Source organism: Drosophila melanogaster, chromosome 2L (assembly GCF_000001215.4).
Source record: "Drosophila melanogaster chromosome 2L".
NCBI classification, from domain to species: domain Eukaryota; kingdom Metazoa; phylum Arthropoda; class Insecta; order Diptera; family Drosophilidae; genus Drosophila; species Drosophila melanogaster.
In genome coordinates, this window is record NT_033779.5 from 13,706,720 (window position 1) to 13,721,151 (window position 14,432).

Consider the following 14,432-nt stretch of genomic DNA (forward strand, 5'->3'; position numbering starts at 1 on the left):
GGACCAGCTGGTAAGGTGAGCAGGAAACAACAAGGCCACGCCGTATCCCGCCGAATGTGTTGAGGCACTTTGGCGAGGTAACGAAATGTAACAAAGTGCCGGGGCGTGGCGGTCGCCTGGTTTCAGCAGGCAACTTTGGTGGGTGGCCAACATGGTCGTCTGCGCGTGGGCAGTGGGGGGGTGGGGGGTGGGCTTTAGGTCAGGTTTGTTGTGTGGCTTACACCGGAAATTTGTATTTAGAAGGCCTCGGGCGCCGTTCTTGTTGTTCCGCCACGTGGCCCCCAGGAGGGGAAGGAAGGATAAGACCCTAATATGGTCAACCGAATTTAACTTTTTAACAAGATCCGGAAGATCTATCTCAAGATGTTGAATGTCAGCTAAACAATTTTTAGCAGGACTCAAAATGGTACGAAAATCCGATCTTTGATTACACGTTAAAATCTAAGCAACTTATAGTAGTAATAAGTAGAAGTTTATTTCACATTAGAAAAAGAGAATATCAAATATTTATTTGAATAAATTAAAATTTATTTTATGCTGGTCTTTTAATGCACCGAAAGTGATATAGTAACTTATTTATTCCATGAATTGAACTGATTTCTGCGGAATTAAAAACCAAAAACCGTCTCCCTCGATGACAATCGAATGCTAATGCGGGCAATCAGCAATCGAAAGTTGATCTATGCCGAGGCACAGTATTAATGACCATTCCAATGACAAAAGGACAATGTCGGTCGTCGGCACGCCAAAGTCAAAAGCACCGCATTCCCACAGGACATTCATTCATTCAGTTGGGTAAACATTCAAACGAACCCGATGGCCAACACTTCAGCTCTGAGTGACGGAATGACAGGCTGATGGACAGACACAGACCCCGGGCGCATTAATAGAGTCAATAGAGAGACAATAGTTGAAAATTAACAAATGAATTGAAATTACTTAAACAAACTCATTAGACGCGGGCCGTGTCAGACCGGAGCACCCATCTCCGGGGACTTCCTGCGAACAGTATTAATATTCTGGCACAAATGTGTCGCCATCGCATGTAATTAAATTTTCCAACCTTAATGTGCTAAGCATTGTAATTTTCTCCCCCTCCCCCGACAGCCAGTCACGAGTTTAAATTGTCAGAAACTGTGACAGCCCGACACCTTTTCGCCCAGGTGCAGAGGAAACCGGCGAGGCGACAAGCCGCATATCTATAATTTTCATTAATTTTAATTGGCTTTCGGCGGGGGCGCAACGTCGCTCAATTACAATGTTTTCAAATTTTTATTGAATTTTAAACTTGTACAGGACTTTCTGCTCGCCAAAGGGTTCAACGAAGTATTTCAGGCAATTAAATGAGCATATTTAAATTCATGATTGAATGGTGAATAATAAGAAAGGTTTTATACATCGACTTTAGAAGGATAGACAGTAAATATTTTTAGAAAAAGGATGAATTCCTGTTGCCATTTAAAAACAAATTAGGTTTCTAACAAAGTAGGCTTGAGCTGACTGCCTTAACAGAATGACACAAACCTTTTAAAACCTTCTGTTTGCATACCTTTTGAATATTTTTCGAAAATTTGGGAAGCGTTGGGAAAACGGCGCGACCCCTCAAAATTCGAAATTTTTGTTGTGTTGCTGCCTTTAATTAAAGGTCCGATTAACTATGTCCAAGTTGGGTGCCATCCTGGCGCAAAGTGCTGTTCATCTCAGCGAGCATCGGCAGCTTTTGAGCCAGGCCTTCTTATCATCTATCACCTATCAACGGAGCCGGGTCAAGGTTCGCGGAAACCACTGTTGCGCAATGAAGGTGGTACCATCTCGCGCGGAGCACGTAAATGCACTGAAGGCCGAGGAGTTCGACGTTCTGATCATCGGAGGAGGAGCCGTGGGTTGTGGTTGTGCTGTAGACGCAGCGTGTCGTGGTCTTAAAACCGCCTTAATTGAGGCAGAGGATTTTGCAAGCGGCTCTAGTTCGCGAACCAGTAAGCTGATCGATGGCAGTGGTTCATATCTGGGCACTGCCCTCCGGGAGAAGGATGTCGAACAGCTGTACATTATGCTGCAAATGATGAGTGAACGGGTGACCATGCTGAAGAACGCTCCGCATCTGAACCGCATCCAGCCCATGATCATACCCATCTACAGTTTTTTGCAGATGCCCTGCACCTGGCTGGGATTGAAGGTAGGTTGACGAGCTAAGACTGGTTGCCACAAGTATGAAATATATATTCCAAGGTTTACGACTGGATATCAGCAGCATCCAATATCCGCGGATCGCACATCATCTCCAGGGAGGCCACCATGTATGAGTTTCCGCTGCTAAAAACCGATGGCCTTCGCGGTGGCGTCGTCTACTATGATGGTCAGGTGGATGATGCCCGGATGTGCGTCGCATTGGTGATGACCGCGGTGGCCCTGGGCGCCAATGTGGGCAACCACATGGAGGTGGTGGAGATTATGCCACAGGAGGGATGCTGCCGAGTTGTTAGCGTTAAGGACAAGATCTCCTGCGAGCAGTTCTACATTCAGTCCAAGGCCGTGATCAATGCCACAGGCTCCAGCACAGATGCCATCCGGCAGATGGACAAGGAGGGAACCGCACCCATTCTATTGCCCACTCTGGAAACCCAAGTATCCCTGCCCCGCTACTTTGGTTCCGGACATTACGGTTTGTTGAGTCCGGCTCTGAAAAATGATGATCTCACTGTATATATGGTGCCGTTTGAGAACCACATGGTTCTAGGCAGTCGCGAAGTGGACCTCGATGAAGTGTCTAGCCGTGGAAGTCCCACTCCCGATCCAGATGACGTGGATTGTCTGCTAGAAGCAGCCAAGAAAAGGATGGATCCCTGCGTGGAGCTGGGGCGCTGTCACGTCCTTAGTGCCTGGACGGCGATCAAGGCCAGTGTGAGCTGTCCAACCGACAAGGAAAATGATGATGACAAGCGTGGAACACCGATCAACAGCTATATGATCGAGGTTAGTCCCGACGGTCTTATCACGCTGGCCGGCGGACGGTGGAGCAGTTACCGCGTGATGGCAGCCGATGCCGTGGATTTGGCCATTAAATCTTGTGGACTATGCGACGATCATGTGACCTCCAGTTGGACACAGGACTTGAAGTTAGACGGAGCCGAATCATGGTGTTGCATGCTGCCGCTAGAATTCGTGCAGGACTACGGTGTGCCCATGGACGTGGCGCATCATATCTCCGATTCCTATGGGTACAATGGACATGCACTGTTCTCTCAGGCTCCTGATCTGAAGAAGCGCCTCCATCCGAGCTTCCCCTATATAGAGGCAGAGATTCAGTATGCCATGCGAAATGAGTACGCCTGCACCCTTGTGGACATCATCGCACGACGGTTGCGCATAGCCTTCGTGGATGCGGCCGCCACGCTGCACATGCTGCCTAGAATTCTCAAGATCATGGCCGGCGAGAATGGTTGGGATGAGGAAGAGCAAAAGGAGCAGATGGTGGCGGCCCAGGAGTTTCTGGTGCGCCAAATGGGTCTGGGATCAATAGTCCAACCCAGGAGCACCAGCAAGAGCAAGCCGAAAAAGAAGGGCTCCTCGGAGGGATGTTGCTGCCGGGCGGCAGTTCGCAGGGGGGCCAGGAGCTACTCGATGGAAATATCAAAGAAGATTTGCGTTCAACCCTTGGTCCAACATAGATCCATGTCTAGCATGTTCTTGCCCCTTATGACGAGCTTAAGTTATGGACTCGGACGCTAATCGGTTGACATCGGACAGAAAGCGTTAACTAGCACTTGGCGCAACAAATTCATATGGTGAAATTTTTAAATAGCCAACGTTTCGTTGCGTGTGGGTCTTTCTATACCATTAAATAAAGTTGGGAACAAAAAAAGCAAAAAGCAATTTATTACTACAAGAAACCTTGATCACCATATCCACCCAGGTGTTTTTCATTTCAATTTCTTATTGTTGGATGTCCTGAACTCCTCGGATCTTTAGCACTTCATAGTTCATCGTCTCTTAAATTCTTAATTCCCAGAGAAAATAGGATCTTTTATTATATTGGTAGTTCCTGATTATCAAGTATCATGCGGAAGATCCTGATTTACCCGCACTGAATGTTTCCCGAGATCTTGTTATGCGTAATTCCTAGCGATATTATATAAAAAAATAAATGAAATACTCAGCAGCTCTATAAGTGGTATTAAAATTAACAAATTTGGGCAATTTTCCTTTCTGGATTCATTGAGCAAATTAAACAATGATGCATCGATTTTTCATTTGGGCACTTCCATAAATTTATTTTAATCTTCGTTTGTCATTTGTTATTATAAATTAGGGTTTTTTTTTGTCATTTTGGGGGCGATAATTTTGAATTATTGTTATTGGAGCCCAAAAACCATTTCTTCTTGTTTGCGATTCTTCGAATACGCTTATCGTTCATATATTGCTTTTTATTTATTGGCTGATTGGGGCTGGAAAATGTGAATACGCATTGTGGGTGGCATTTTGTAAGTAGCTCATTTTTCCTGCCACAGCTCGTTAGCCATGTAAATGGGGTTTTTATGGTCGCATTTTTAAAGAGCATCAACGTAATTATGAAATTAAATGAAAATGTACCATTTTTAAATAGCAGCATTATGCAGTAGTAAAAAAAATTGTTTAATTTCATGCTTTTTTTAATTTTCAAGTTGCTCGACTGGCTGCACATCAAATACTCTACTTGTTGCAGACATATGGTTCACACATCATTTATGCACTTCATTTGAAAGAAGGTTGGAAAAACCTTACGTGAAATCACGCGCAAAATTTCGTACTGAATTAAATAAAACTATTAGCTGGCCGAAGTCAGAACACTTTCACTTTTCGCCTCACTTTTGTAACAAAAACCTGCTGTTTTTTTTTTTTCGGCCGCATTTTTATGCTGATTAGTAGAGTTAATAATTTCGAGCACGCGAAACTATTTGGGGAATTTCTTGAAACTTCAAGCATAAATTGCAATGCCCACACCAATGGTCGGTTTGCCAGTGTGGCCAACGCCTGCTTCGCTTCATTTCCCCTTTCTGCAACAGCCACTGCGGCGTCGAAGAATTTTAATAAGTTTCGGGCAGCAGTCGGAGGAAGTAAGTAATAGGCTAAAATGCAGACGATGCACACGCGAGCCCATAATAATAAGAATCCTCGCCAACGATTTGCAAGAGGGAGCCCTTCGTCCTGTTGGCTTCAAAAATGCCAGTCAAGGACATTAGCGGGTACCAAAAAAAGTATTAAATGAGAAATAACGCCTTAAAATGGCGAAAAATAAGAAGCATACGGAACGTATAGCGGAAGAGCCACCATAAAATTCTGAATGTAATGGTAGGCGACAATCGGAAATAAGAGGAAAATAGTGTGTCATAAAAATGCTGTAGTATTTCTGGTGTAAAAATCACAGCGGCAGCTGAGAATAAAGTAGAGATTGAGATCTAGCAAAGAAAAATTTAGTATGTGTGAAAAATGCCGCGTAAATGCAAAAGTTGTGTTATAAAGTTAATAATACTGTATACTGGAGTTGCAATAAAGCAAGAATTCGTTTTTAAAAGCATAAAAACGCTACTATACGTTTCTCTATACATTTTTAAAGAATTTTTCAAGTAAGCTTCTGCAATCAGCATGTGAGCCAATAATAATATATTTGAAAGACCCTTTGCCATATTATTCAATTATTTTTGCCACTTGCATACACGGCTGCACTCAGGCCATTTCCATCTAGCCAAATAAAGTGCGAACTTGCAATGGAACTTTTTCATATTTGCAGCATTGCTGAAATAGTTATTCTTGGGCAAACCATGCATAAAATCATAATATATCTTCACATACACGCAAGCACAGCTATCTCGACCAGAGTTGAAGTGGAAATAGGAAAGTCGCTGGCCGGGGAAATGGCACTCAGCTGCAAAACATTGGCCCAAACGATAAGTGACAAACATGGTAAGGCAAACAAATGTGTATTTTATATGTTTGCCGAATGGAAAAGGCGAAGGCCAAAGATGCACAACTGTCAGATAAGTGTGGAGAGCATTTTGCGGAGTGTCTTTCTGCCCGCAGGTGACATGTTAAACGTCTTGTAAGCATTTGCATTTCCATGCTCATAAAATAGAAGGCATAAGATGGAAATAAGAAAATTTCCTTCCCCCTTGGGGAACGAACGGGTGGAAAATGTTTCTGGAAAATATCTGCACAATGCATATATGTATGGATGTGTGTATGTGAGGAAACAACTGAAATAGCATGACGTGGCAGGGGCCAACATCTTTTATCTGCAGTTCATTCATTTTGTTGGCAGCGACTTCAAAAGGGTTGAGTTGTTGGCTTTGGCTTAAAGCATATTTGATTATGTCACAAAATATCCTTGAGCGTTTTCTACGCCGTATCTGTCGGCCTCTTCGTTTGCTTAGCCAAAGATAAATTTCACAAATATGCAAATAAAACACTCGCCCCTTCCGAACGGCCGGATGAAAATGGAAAATTGTTTTCATAAATATTTCAAATATGTGCAATTTTTGTTCTTGGCCAATTGGATGTGAACAACCTTTTGAAAAAGGCAGGGAAACTGCTGCAAAGCAGCAGCGAACAAAAACTGAAATTATTTTCTCTTCCGAAATTGCTTTTAATGGCACATACATTTTTCTGGGCAGATCTAAATATCGAGGTCCATTAAGTTTTAATAAAAGAAAGTTGTTTTACCTGTAACTGTAGCAAAGGCTTGGCCAGAGGAGGAATAAAATGCAGGCTTTTAAAGATTTTAAATTTTAATCGATATCAATAAAAAATATTTTTCTTTTGGAATTTTCAATGAAGGTCTTTTTGATAATATACTGCACACATAATGGTCTGAGTCATTTATTGAAAGAAAACTTTTGCCAACTTTTTTACCCAGGAATCGTCCAAAATTCATGAGCGTTGAGAACTGCCTAACTTAATTATCTATACACATATTATTTCGCTGATTTATTATTAATTCGAAAATTACTTTTCTTATTACTCAGACAGCTAATGAAAATCGTTTTCAAAATAGATTCCACCAGCTTTTGAACCCCAATAGAAATTACGTTTTGCAAGTGCTCAATTATTTTAATTAGCTTATATTGAAACCCAGTAAAATATCACTTGGTATTTAGAGCAAAAATAAGTTCCTCTATTGTCACTATACTTCGACTTTCCCCGCTCGGTTCATCAGTCAATCAATCAATCAAACTAAGAAGCCCATCAAGAGTGGCTCATTAAATTATCAAAGCACTTACCCTTTGAGGGGATTTCGGCGAGGGTGGGCGTGGCTGTCATCAGCATGGTAACCGCGGCAGTGGCTATTATCGTGATGGCCAACTGCCGGACGTTAAACTCCGCCTGTAGGCGGAAGCGGCGGCGTGTATGTGGGCGTGGCAGGCGGTGGGGTCCTGCCATGGCCATGGAAATCCTTTACCTTAATTTTCTTCTTCTGCAAAGGTTAATGTAACGGAAAAAGTTCAACACTGCGGCGGACAAAATGTTGCCAAATGTTCAAGCCTGATATTCACTGGCCGTCAAATGTTTTCACCTTTAATCACTTAAACGTCGCGTAATCAACAGCAACAACAAGGGGGCTGTAATCAACACCAACGGCGATTGAAATGGAGTGTCATGATGGCGATTATGATGATGATGACTGACTGGGTGGCCCCATGACGATGACGAGCCAGCTTGCCACCACTTAACTGGGGCCTCGGCCCCAAAGTCAAAACCCGAACGCGGATCCGGATGCGTGGAGTGATTTGCTGCTGCTGTTTACACGCATTTTTCCTACATAGTTTGGTGCCACGGCCTTTTGACTTCTGACTTTGAGCCAAGTTTGTTTGCTTAACTTTGAGTTTTGAGTCCTCATTCCACGGTACCGTCGAAATTCATTGCCTGTGCGTTAATTTGAAGCGTTTAAGACTTCGGCTCAGCCGGATTAAATATCTTCAGACAGCACACAGACAGTAATTTGATTTGTCGGCGGAAATTCAACATTAATTTAACATTGCCCTTTAACCTTATGGTTGTGCAGACAAATCTTACACAAAGAAGAACGTTTTTTATTCAAACTTAAAAGGAAGATATAGAATATAGCATTTTTTAATGACAAGCTAACAATTAAAGACATTTCAATAAAGATATAATTTAAACTTAAGCCTATGAATAATGTTGCATGTAAAATTAAATGGAAATTATGTAATGAATTTTAATTCTGTAAAACTTTCGATTGCTTTTGTGTAGAAATTTCAAAACTTTTTCAATTGGATTTGTGGATATCGCAGGAATGTCTTGCTGCGGACCCGTGAATTTACTTTCCTCAAAATCTCAATTTGCAACGTCAAGCTGTCAACGCTGTGTTCGCTGGCAAATCAAGTCTGACAAATGAAATGATTACAAAGTAAACAGCAAACACGTAACACACAAACCACCTGTCAGAAACTTTTGTGCACCCACTTTTTTTCGCCAGTCGAAGAAAAAAGGACAGTGGCAGGCAACATTTCACAGGCGGAAAGCCAGAAAGGAGTATGATCGAAGAGGCATGGCAAAAACAATAACGACGCCATCACAACACTGACACAAACGGGAAGCGGAACGTACCGAAAATGCAACGGCGATGCCAGCAAAATGGCAATGGCAACACTTCCGTTTCCGCTTCCGACGCTGCGGGCGACTTTCTCGCACAGTTGGCAAAACGTTGAGCAAACTCAAACGCAAACTCGAAAGCAAGTGCGACGGTCGGATGGCGCAACATAACAAAGCTTGTTAGCGTTGCTGCCCCGCAGCGGTGCAACAAGCGCCCCTTATTTTATCCCAACCTCCCAACAAAGGGATTGCGGATATCGCAGGGTGAAGGAATCCGCCCTGTTTTTATGTTTTTTTTTTTTTTTCGTTTCGGGGCATCAACCAGAACACGGAACAATGGCGACGAAAATATACGAAAATTTTAAACGCTTTTAATATTAAAGCGTCCGGTATAGAGACACAAACGTCGAAGAACCCGGCGGCACAGGACCACCAACAAAATGCAACACGGCGTGCAACAGCAGCAACGTCGGCAGAGGCATGCGGGGCATGCAAAAAGCGGCAACTGCATGAAAATGCCACACAAAACCAACAAAATTTTAGGATAGAGCGATGGGAATTTTTTGATAAGACTTTATGCTTCCTACTAAAAAGTTTTCAATTTTGCTTTCTAGTACCAAGTCAAATGGTATAATTTGTAAAGTAAAAATATGTCTGAAATTATGTTATTTAATTTTACACATAATTAAACAAAAAAAAAATATTTTTAAATTAAAATCCTTTTTAATTACATAAATTACCCGCTGTATAATATAAATATTCCTACACAGTGGGATCTTGTAATTTTCTGTCTATATAATCCTGGTTACCCTGTAAGCGAACCATCTTCCTCGAGTAAAAATTCGGGTACACTTAACAACCCAACTCCTGGGGCACCAGGACTTCTGCAATACCCATTCCATACCCTACTATGCCTCCTGCCTCTTGGCTGGGAGTGCATTTTTTGCCGAGTTCTTAGACTGCGCGACCCTCTTCGTGACGAAAATGTTTCGCTTAACTGGATTTTCAAATATTTATTGCAACAAATTATTTTGCTGGTTACATGGCGGCTCTTTGTTTGTGTCTCAACATGGCCAAACATCCCCATCCCTTGGCCCCTTCTCCGCAGTCACAGTTCGTAAGCGGTTTTTATGGCCATTTAGTTTGTTGCATTCCAGTAAAAGGATTTGGTATCGGGATATTTGCGGTTTTTTGCACAATTTCTGACAAATTAGGGTATTACAGTTGCATTCAATTTATTTCGAGTGTAAAACCCATATATAATGGTTAAATTGCTTTGCCGTGGCAAGTGCAAAGTATTTTCGTCATGAAAGAAAGTAGCGCCATAATCGAGTGTTTAAAATGAAAAAAAAGAATCTTAAGTAAATTAGTCAGTTCGTATGAAATTGGTTAATTATTATGAGTCAAATAACGACAATAAAATGGTTTTAAGCTCTAAAAATGTATTTTTACTGTAGTAAAATAAATAATTTTACTTAATTAATGTAAAAAACTAAAACTTTTAACCTTGGACGATTAATTGTACTTAAGTCAAATCTCCAATAGGTGTAACTGAAAAACAATGAGCCTATCTATCGTCACCATTAAAGGACCATCACAAAAGTTTTTCAGATTGCAAACAAACGTGGCACATGTCGTCAAAAGGTTGGACCAGCACTTTAGAGCCACGTTCTGTTTTTTTTTTTTTGCAAAACAACAAACAATTTGATAATTACTTTGAATTGAGCACGCAATTGCGAATGCAAGAGTAATGGTAAACCGAAGTCGCACCGCACGACAAATGCACAAAAAACTTTCACTCGCTCACAACTTTGGCGAGGTCTGCCAAAATCCGGCAAATGACAGCGGCAGGACCAACGACAGCGGCAAGGATAACGACAACGCACCGAGTAGCATTTCGCGTAGAACGCTCGCGTGGAATCGCAACTCGCACGTCAGATAGTTTCGTGGCGACCCTCGCTGTGGGCACAGTCCGTCCGTTCAGTTGAAAGCCCGATTCACGACTGAACGGTCGGACGACTTCATTGGTGGAAAAGCCACTGCAATAATGGCCCCAAACGACGATGCCAATTCGTGACGCCAGTGACTTCGGCTTTCGGCCGCCTTTCGGGTTTTCGAAATTCATCCGTTTCAGAGAAGGAATGAACTCTCGGTGCCGGAGAGTTGTTCACTGGAAAGTCCTACTACTATAAGCTATTTACTCTTCTCTTACGCTTAAGATTATATGGATTATTAACATCTCATTATGCGTTGAACCAATAAGTGTGTTATATCTTCATTAAATTAAATATTATGTTTAAAATCAAATAATTGCAATGATTTAATACGAATTCTTCCACACATAACATCAATTTTGAATTTAAAAAAACTTCTAACACAATTGATTTTAATAAAAATAACTACCCCAATGAAACGTTTGAGTGAAAACATTTGAATGACCTAAGAGAATGAGCCAATTCCTACCATGAACAATTACTTCTGACTTTCCATCCCAAACCACCTACGAACTCATTCCATGCTCAACTTTCACAGCCAAATTAACACGCATATTTAAAAAGAACAACTGAATAAATTGGCTTATCTGGCGAACACACACTAAAATGCCCGACCACTCCAATGGCCTCCAACCCCTTGGTCAATGTCAAAAGCAGCTACCACACAACTGAAAACTGGCCTCAACAGACTGGTAGCTACAATAAAAAATATTCCACATACGCAGCGTTGGCTGCTGGCAACATTTAGATAAACATAACTCGGAAACTTAAAACCAAGTCGGGGGCAGATTGGAAAGGACGAGCCATCTGACCGATGTTGAATCCATATACGTAAAGAGCCAAATTCCCGGCAAGCAGTTTTGGCCATGAATAAAATAAACAACAACATCAACTGAGTTAAACAGGAAAGTAAAATAACTAATAGCTACTGTCCCTGAGCTCTCAACATTTTTGAGTGGTTAGACTGGTTTGAGTTAAAGCTAGAAAAGTTTTATCAGGAACTGACACAAATTCCCCTTGACCGTCACTCTAAAGTGAGCATTAGGAAGAGTAGGATTGTTGGTTATAATAGTGGCTCGGGCCCAAAAAGGATAATCCAATGATGTTGACCAGGACCTTTTAAGTTGACCAACGGGTCATTGTTTAATACTTGTGCATATGAGTTTATATCTATCTACTCCTTAATAAAGTTAAGAAAATTAATGGATAATTAATTAAGAAACTGCTTAGTTATTTAGCAATTATACACATTAAATCATATAGTTAAAATGGTAAGACTATTATAGTTTCGGCTTCAGCTATTGAGTTAATGGCTTTCGTCTCAAAATACTACCAATCTCCACTCTCACGGTAGTCGTCTATTGCTCCTTAGGGATCAGCATTTAGCTGAAATCTGATAGCATTTTCTGCTTTCTGCTGGTGTCATGCTGGAAACGACACCCAAAAGTGTGGGCATTAAACGAAAGTTTATCTTTTTTTTTTTTTTGCTTCCGATGCAATTGCAGTAAATTGCCAGCACAAAAAGAGGAGTTGTTAGAGGAAACAGAGCCCTTCCCAATGGCGCACTGAACGGCTTTTCGGGACCATCTTGGAGCAATTGATTACTACGGGCAACTGCATGGGCGTGGCATGTGGCATACTGCTACTTAGAGCGCATTAGCAACAATCAGCCGAAGGAAAAACAAGCTGATTGCATTGAGTGCGAAAATTGCTGCTGAACTGAAGTTAACGGCAAATATACCCAAATGACAAAATCATGTTAAAAGCGATATCCACAGCCAAGTTCTTAGACTTATTATTATTATTACTGGCATGGGGAATGAAAAGACGTACCTAAATGATTAAAATAAGATATTCAGGTACGAAAAAAAAAAGCCCATGTTCAATTGTATATGTAACTAACAAATCTTACACCTTTCCACCCAAGAAACTCTTCAACTCGAATAAAAATATTCTTTTTCGCCGTTAATCAAATAAATGAGTACTTAATAAATATCATTACATTTTTATTACATTCTCGCCGCAAAGAAAATAAAATTGATGTTGGTCCATGGAAAGATACATAAATTTAATAAATCGTTTAGCAGTTTTTGGACAGTTCAGGTGATATATACAAGTGGATCTAGACTGGTTGGGTATTCCGTTTCTTTAGAAGGAATAAACCTCGTTATATATTTCTATTTATATTCTTGACATTTAAAAACATTTAAAGCTGTTCTTAATAAAAACATATACTTAAGAAAAGTTCAGAAAAGTCATTTACACTAGTTTTTCGTACACACAATGGTTGCTAATCCCGACCAACTCCCTGTGAATCGATCATGCGGCGCTATTGAAACCTTTGCCAATCTCCGCTAATCAAAGCTACCCTATATTGCCTCCCACAAGGACAAATCAATTCGTGCAGGCAACAGCGTCCTGGGAAAGAAAAATCCCACCAAATGGCGTTTCCATTGCTATTTTCTGGGCTCCAACTGGCGAGTTATGGCCGCTATTTCCGTTCGGTTTTCACAACTCAACGCGCCGACTTGTTCGCTTTTCCTTTTGCACCTCTAGGTGGTCCAAAGTCCAAGGACTGGGCCAAATCGGTTAGCACAGCTTCCAGCGGATTTCAATTTTATCGCCGCCAATTTACTGCCGCCGTACTGTGTTTTGCGTTTTGCCGCTGTTTTTGTGTTGGGCTGGCCCATTCACATTTTTAGCCTTGGCAAAGAAGGCCGTCGCTGTTGCACATTTTTCTCGCCACATTTTCCTTTGTGCTGCCCTCGGTGATTTACCTTTGGATGATTAGTACTGTGCTATCGAGCTTTACTACCACTGATATGGCAGCGATTTACAACATTCGGCCTATACAAATTTCAGTTCTTCGAGGGGTCTGAAATACAGATATAAAATATTGAGAGTCCTCTAACGAAACATGTTATAAACATATACATTTGCAATAGAGTTAATAGTAATATTTATCTTAAGTAATGCTGATGCCGTAAATAGTAATCATACTACAAATTAAGGGACTTTTCAAGATTTAAGAGTTCTTCCCATATATTTACTTCGATAATGAGGTCTCAAGCATATGCTAAAAATAATACGTTGCAACTACAAAAGCTCTTATATAAAGGAAAAGTTAGTGCTGAAGATGTGTAGAAATGGTGACATCTATTGCTCTCCATGCTTCTGATAAGCGTTTACAGTGGAATCAAAGCTAAAGGAGCAGATTCGCTTTAAAAAGTATTGATTCGTACAAAATATGTCGAAATATTTATGGTAATTAAATAAACAAAGCAAAAGATATGTATATATAATTCGAAAAGCGAGCTATGCTTTACAAATAAATTAACATGCCTAATTGCTGAACGTATTTTTACCTGTGGATGATTGACCCAAAATCTTTACAAAATATTTACAACATTTTAGTATCATAGAAATGAATAAAAAACCGCTTTTTAAAAATATTTATTTTATTTACTAGCTTGGGATGCCCAAATTTGATAATGAACAATTTGGGCCCACTGTAGCTACCAGCCGAGTGCAGCAAATGCATAAATTAAACTGAGTTGAGCTTGAAGTTTGGCCAACTACAAGTGCGTATGCGTATGCGAGTGTGTGTGTGTGTCGGCGCGGGTGTTGGTGTTAGTGTGCGAGCGTGCATGTGGACCATTATCGATACCGAAGGACATTATCGCCATACATGCACCAGCAGACAAAAAGGGGCAAGTTTGGCGGGGGACGAGGGCATGGGCATGGGCATGCATAAAACATGTTTTGGTCGGTTGGCTGCAAATTGAATCAATAATATCCAATCATGGGTTAACAATGCGAATTGATTTCTAGCAGCCATGCAGGAGAACCACC

The 14,432-nt window shown here is 41.2% G+C and overlaps 2 protein-coding genes across 4 annotated transcripts in view; one reads left to right on the forward strand and one right to left on the reverse strand.

Annotated features, from left to right (window-relative positions):
• DIP-kappa (Dpr-interacting protein kappa) overlaps positions 1 to 10,601 on the reverse strand; it is a 40,461-nt gene extending 29,860 nt beyond the window's left edge. Inside the window, exons 1-2 of one of the 2 annotated variants that reach the window (NM_165049.2) lie at positions 10,302 to 10,601; positions 7,254 to 7,447 (exon numbers count right to left, since the gene is read on the reverse strand). In NM_165049.2, coding sequence (NP_723828.1) covers positions 7,254 to 7,419 — 166 coding nt within the window. In that variant the 5' untranslated portion in view covers positions 7,420 to 7,447; positions 10,302 to 10,601. Of the gene's footprint in view, positions 1 to 7,253; positions 7,593 to 10,301 lie in introns of both variants that reach the window. The other variant, NM_001298975.1, reaches the window with a different exon arrangement.
• Positions 1,496 to 3,864, forward strand: Gpo3 (Glycerophosphate oxidase 3). Of its 2 annotated transcripts, none has more exons than NM_135823.3 (2): positions 1,496 to 2,176; positions 2,230 to 3,864. In NM_135823.3, exons 1-2 carry the CDS (start codon positions 1,796 to 1,798, stop codon positions 3,727 to 3,729), a joined length of 1,881 nt encoding a protein of 626 aa, NP_609667.2. In that variant the 5' UTR covers positions 1,496 to 1,795; the 3' UTR covers positions 3,730 to 3,864. The 2 variants fall into 2 exon arrangements, with proteins under 2 accessions (NP_609667.2, NP_001246023.1); NM_001259094.2 differs by having other exon boundaries at positions 2,252 to 3,864.
• Positions 10,602 to 14,432: the final 3,831 nt, after the last annotated feature.

Coding starts and splice junctions, on each gene's coding strand:
- Gpo3 (NM_135823.3), top strand. CDS start 1,796: ATGAAGGTGGTACCATCTCGCGCGGAGCACGTAAATGCACTGAAGGCC. Junction 2,177..2,229: donor GCACCTGGCTGGGATTGAAG/GTAGGTTGACGA, acceptor ATATATTCCAAG/GTTTACGACTGGATATCAGC.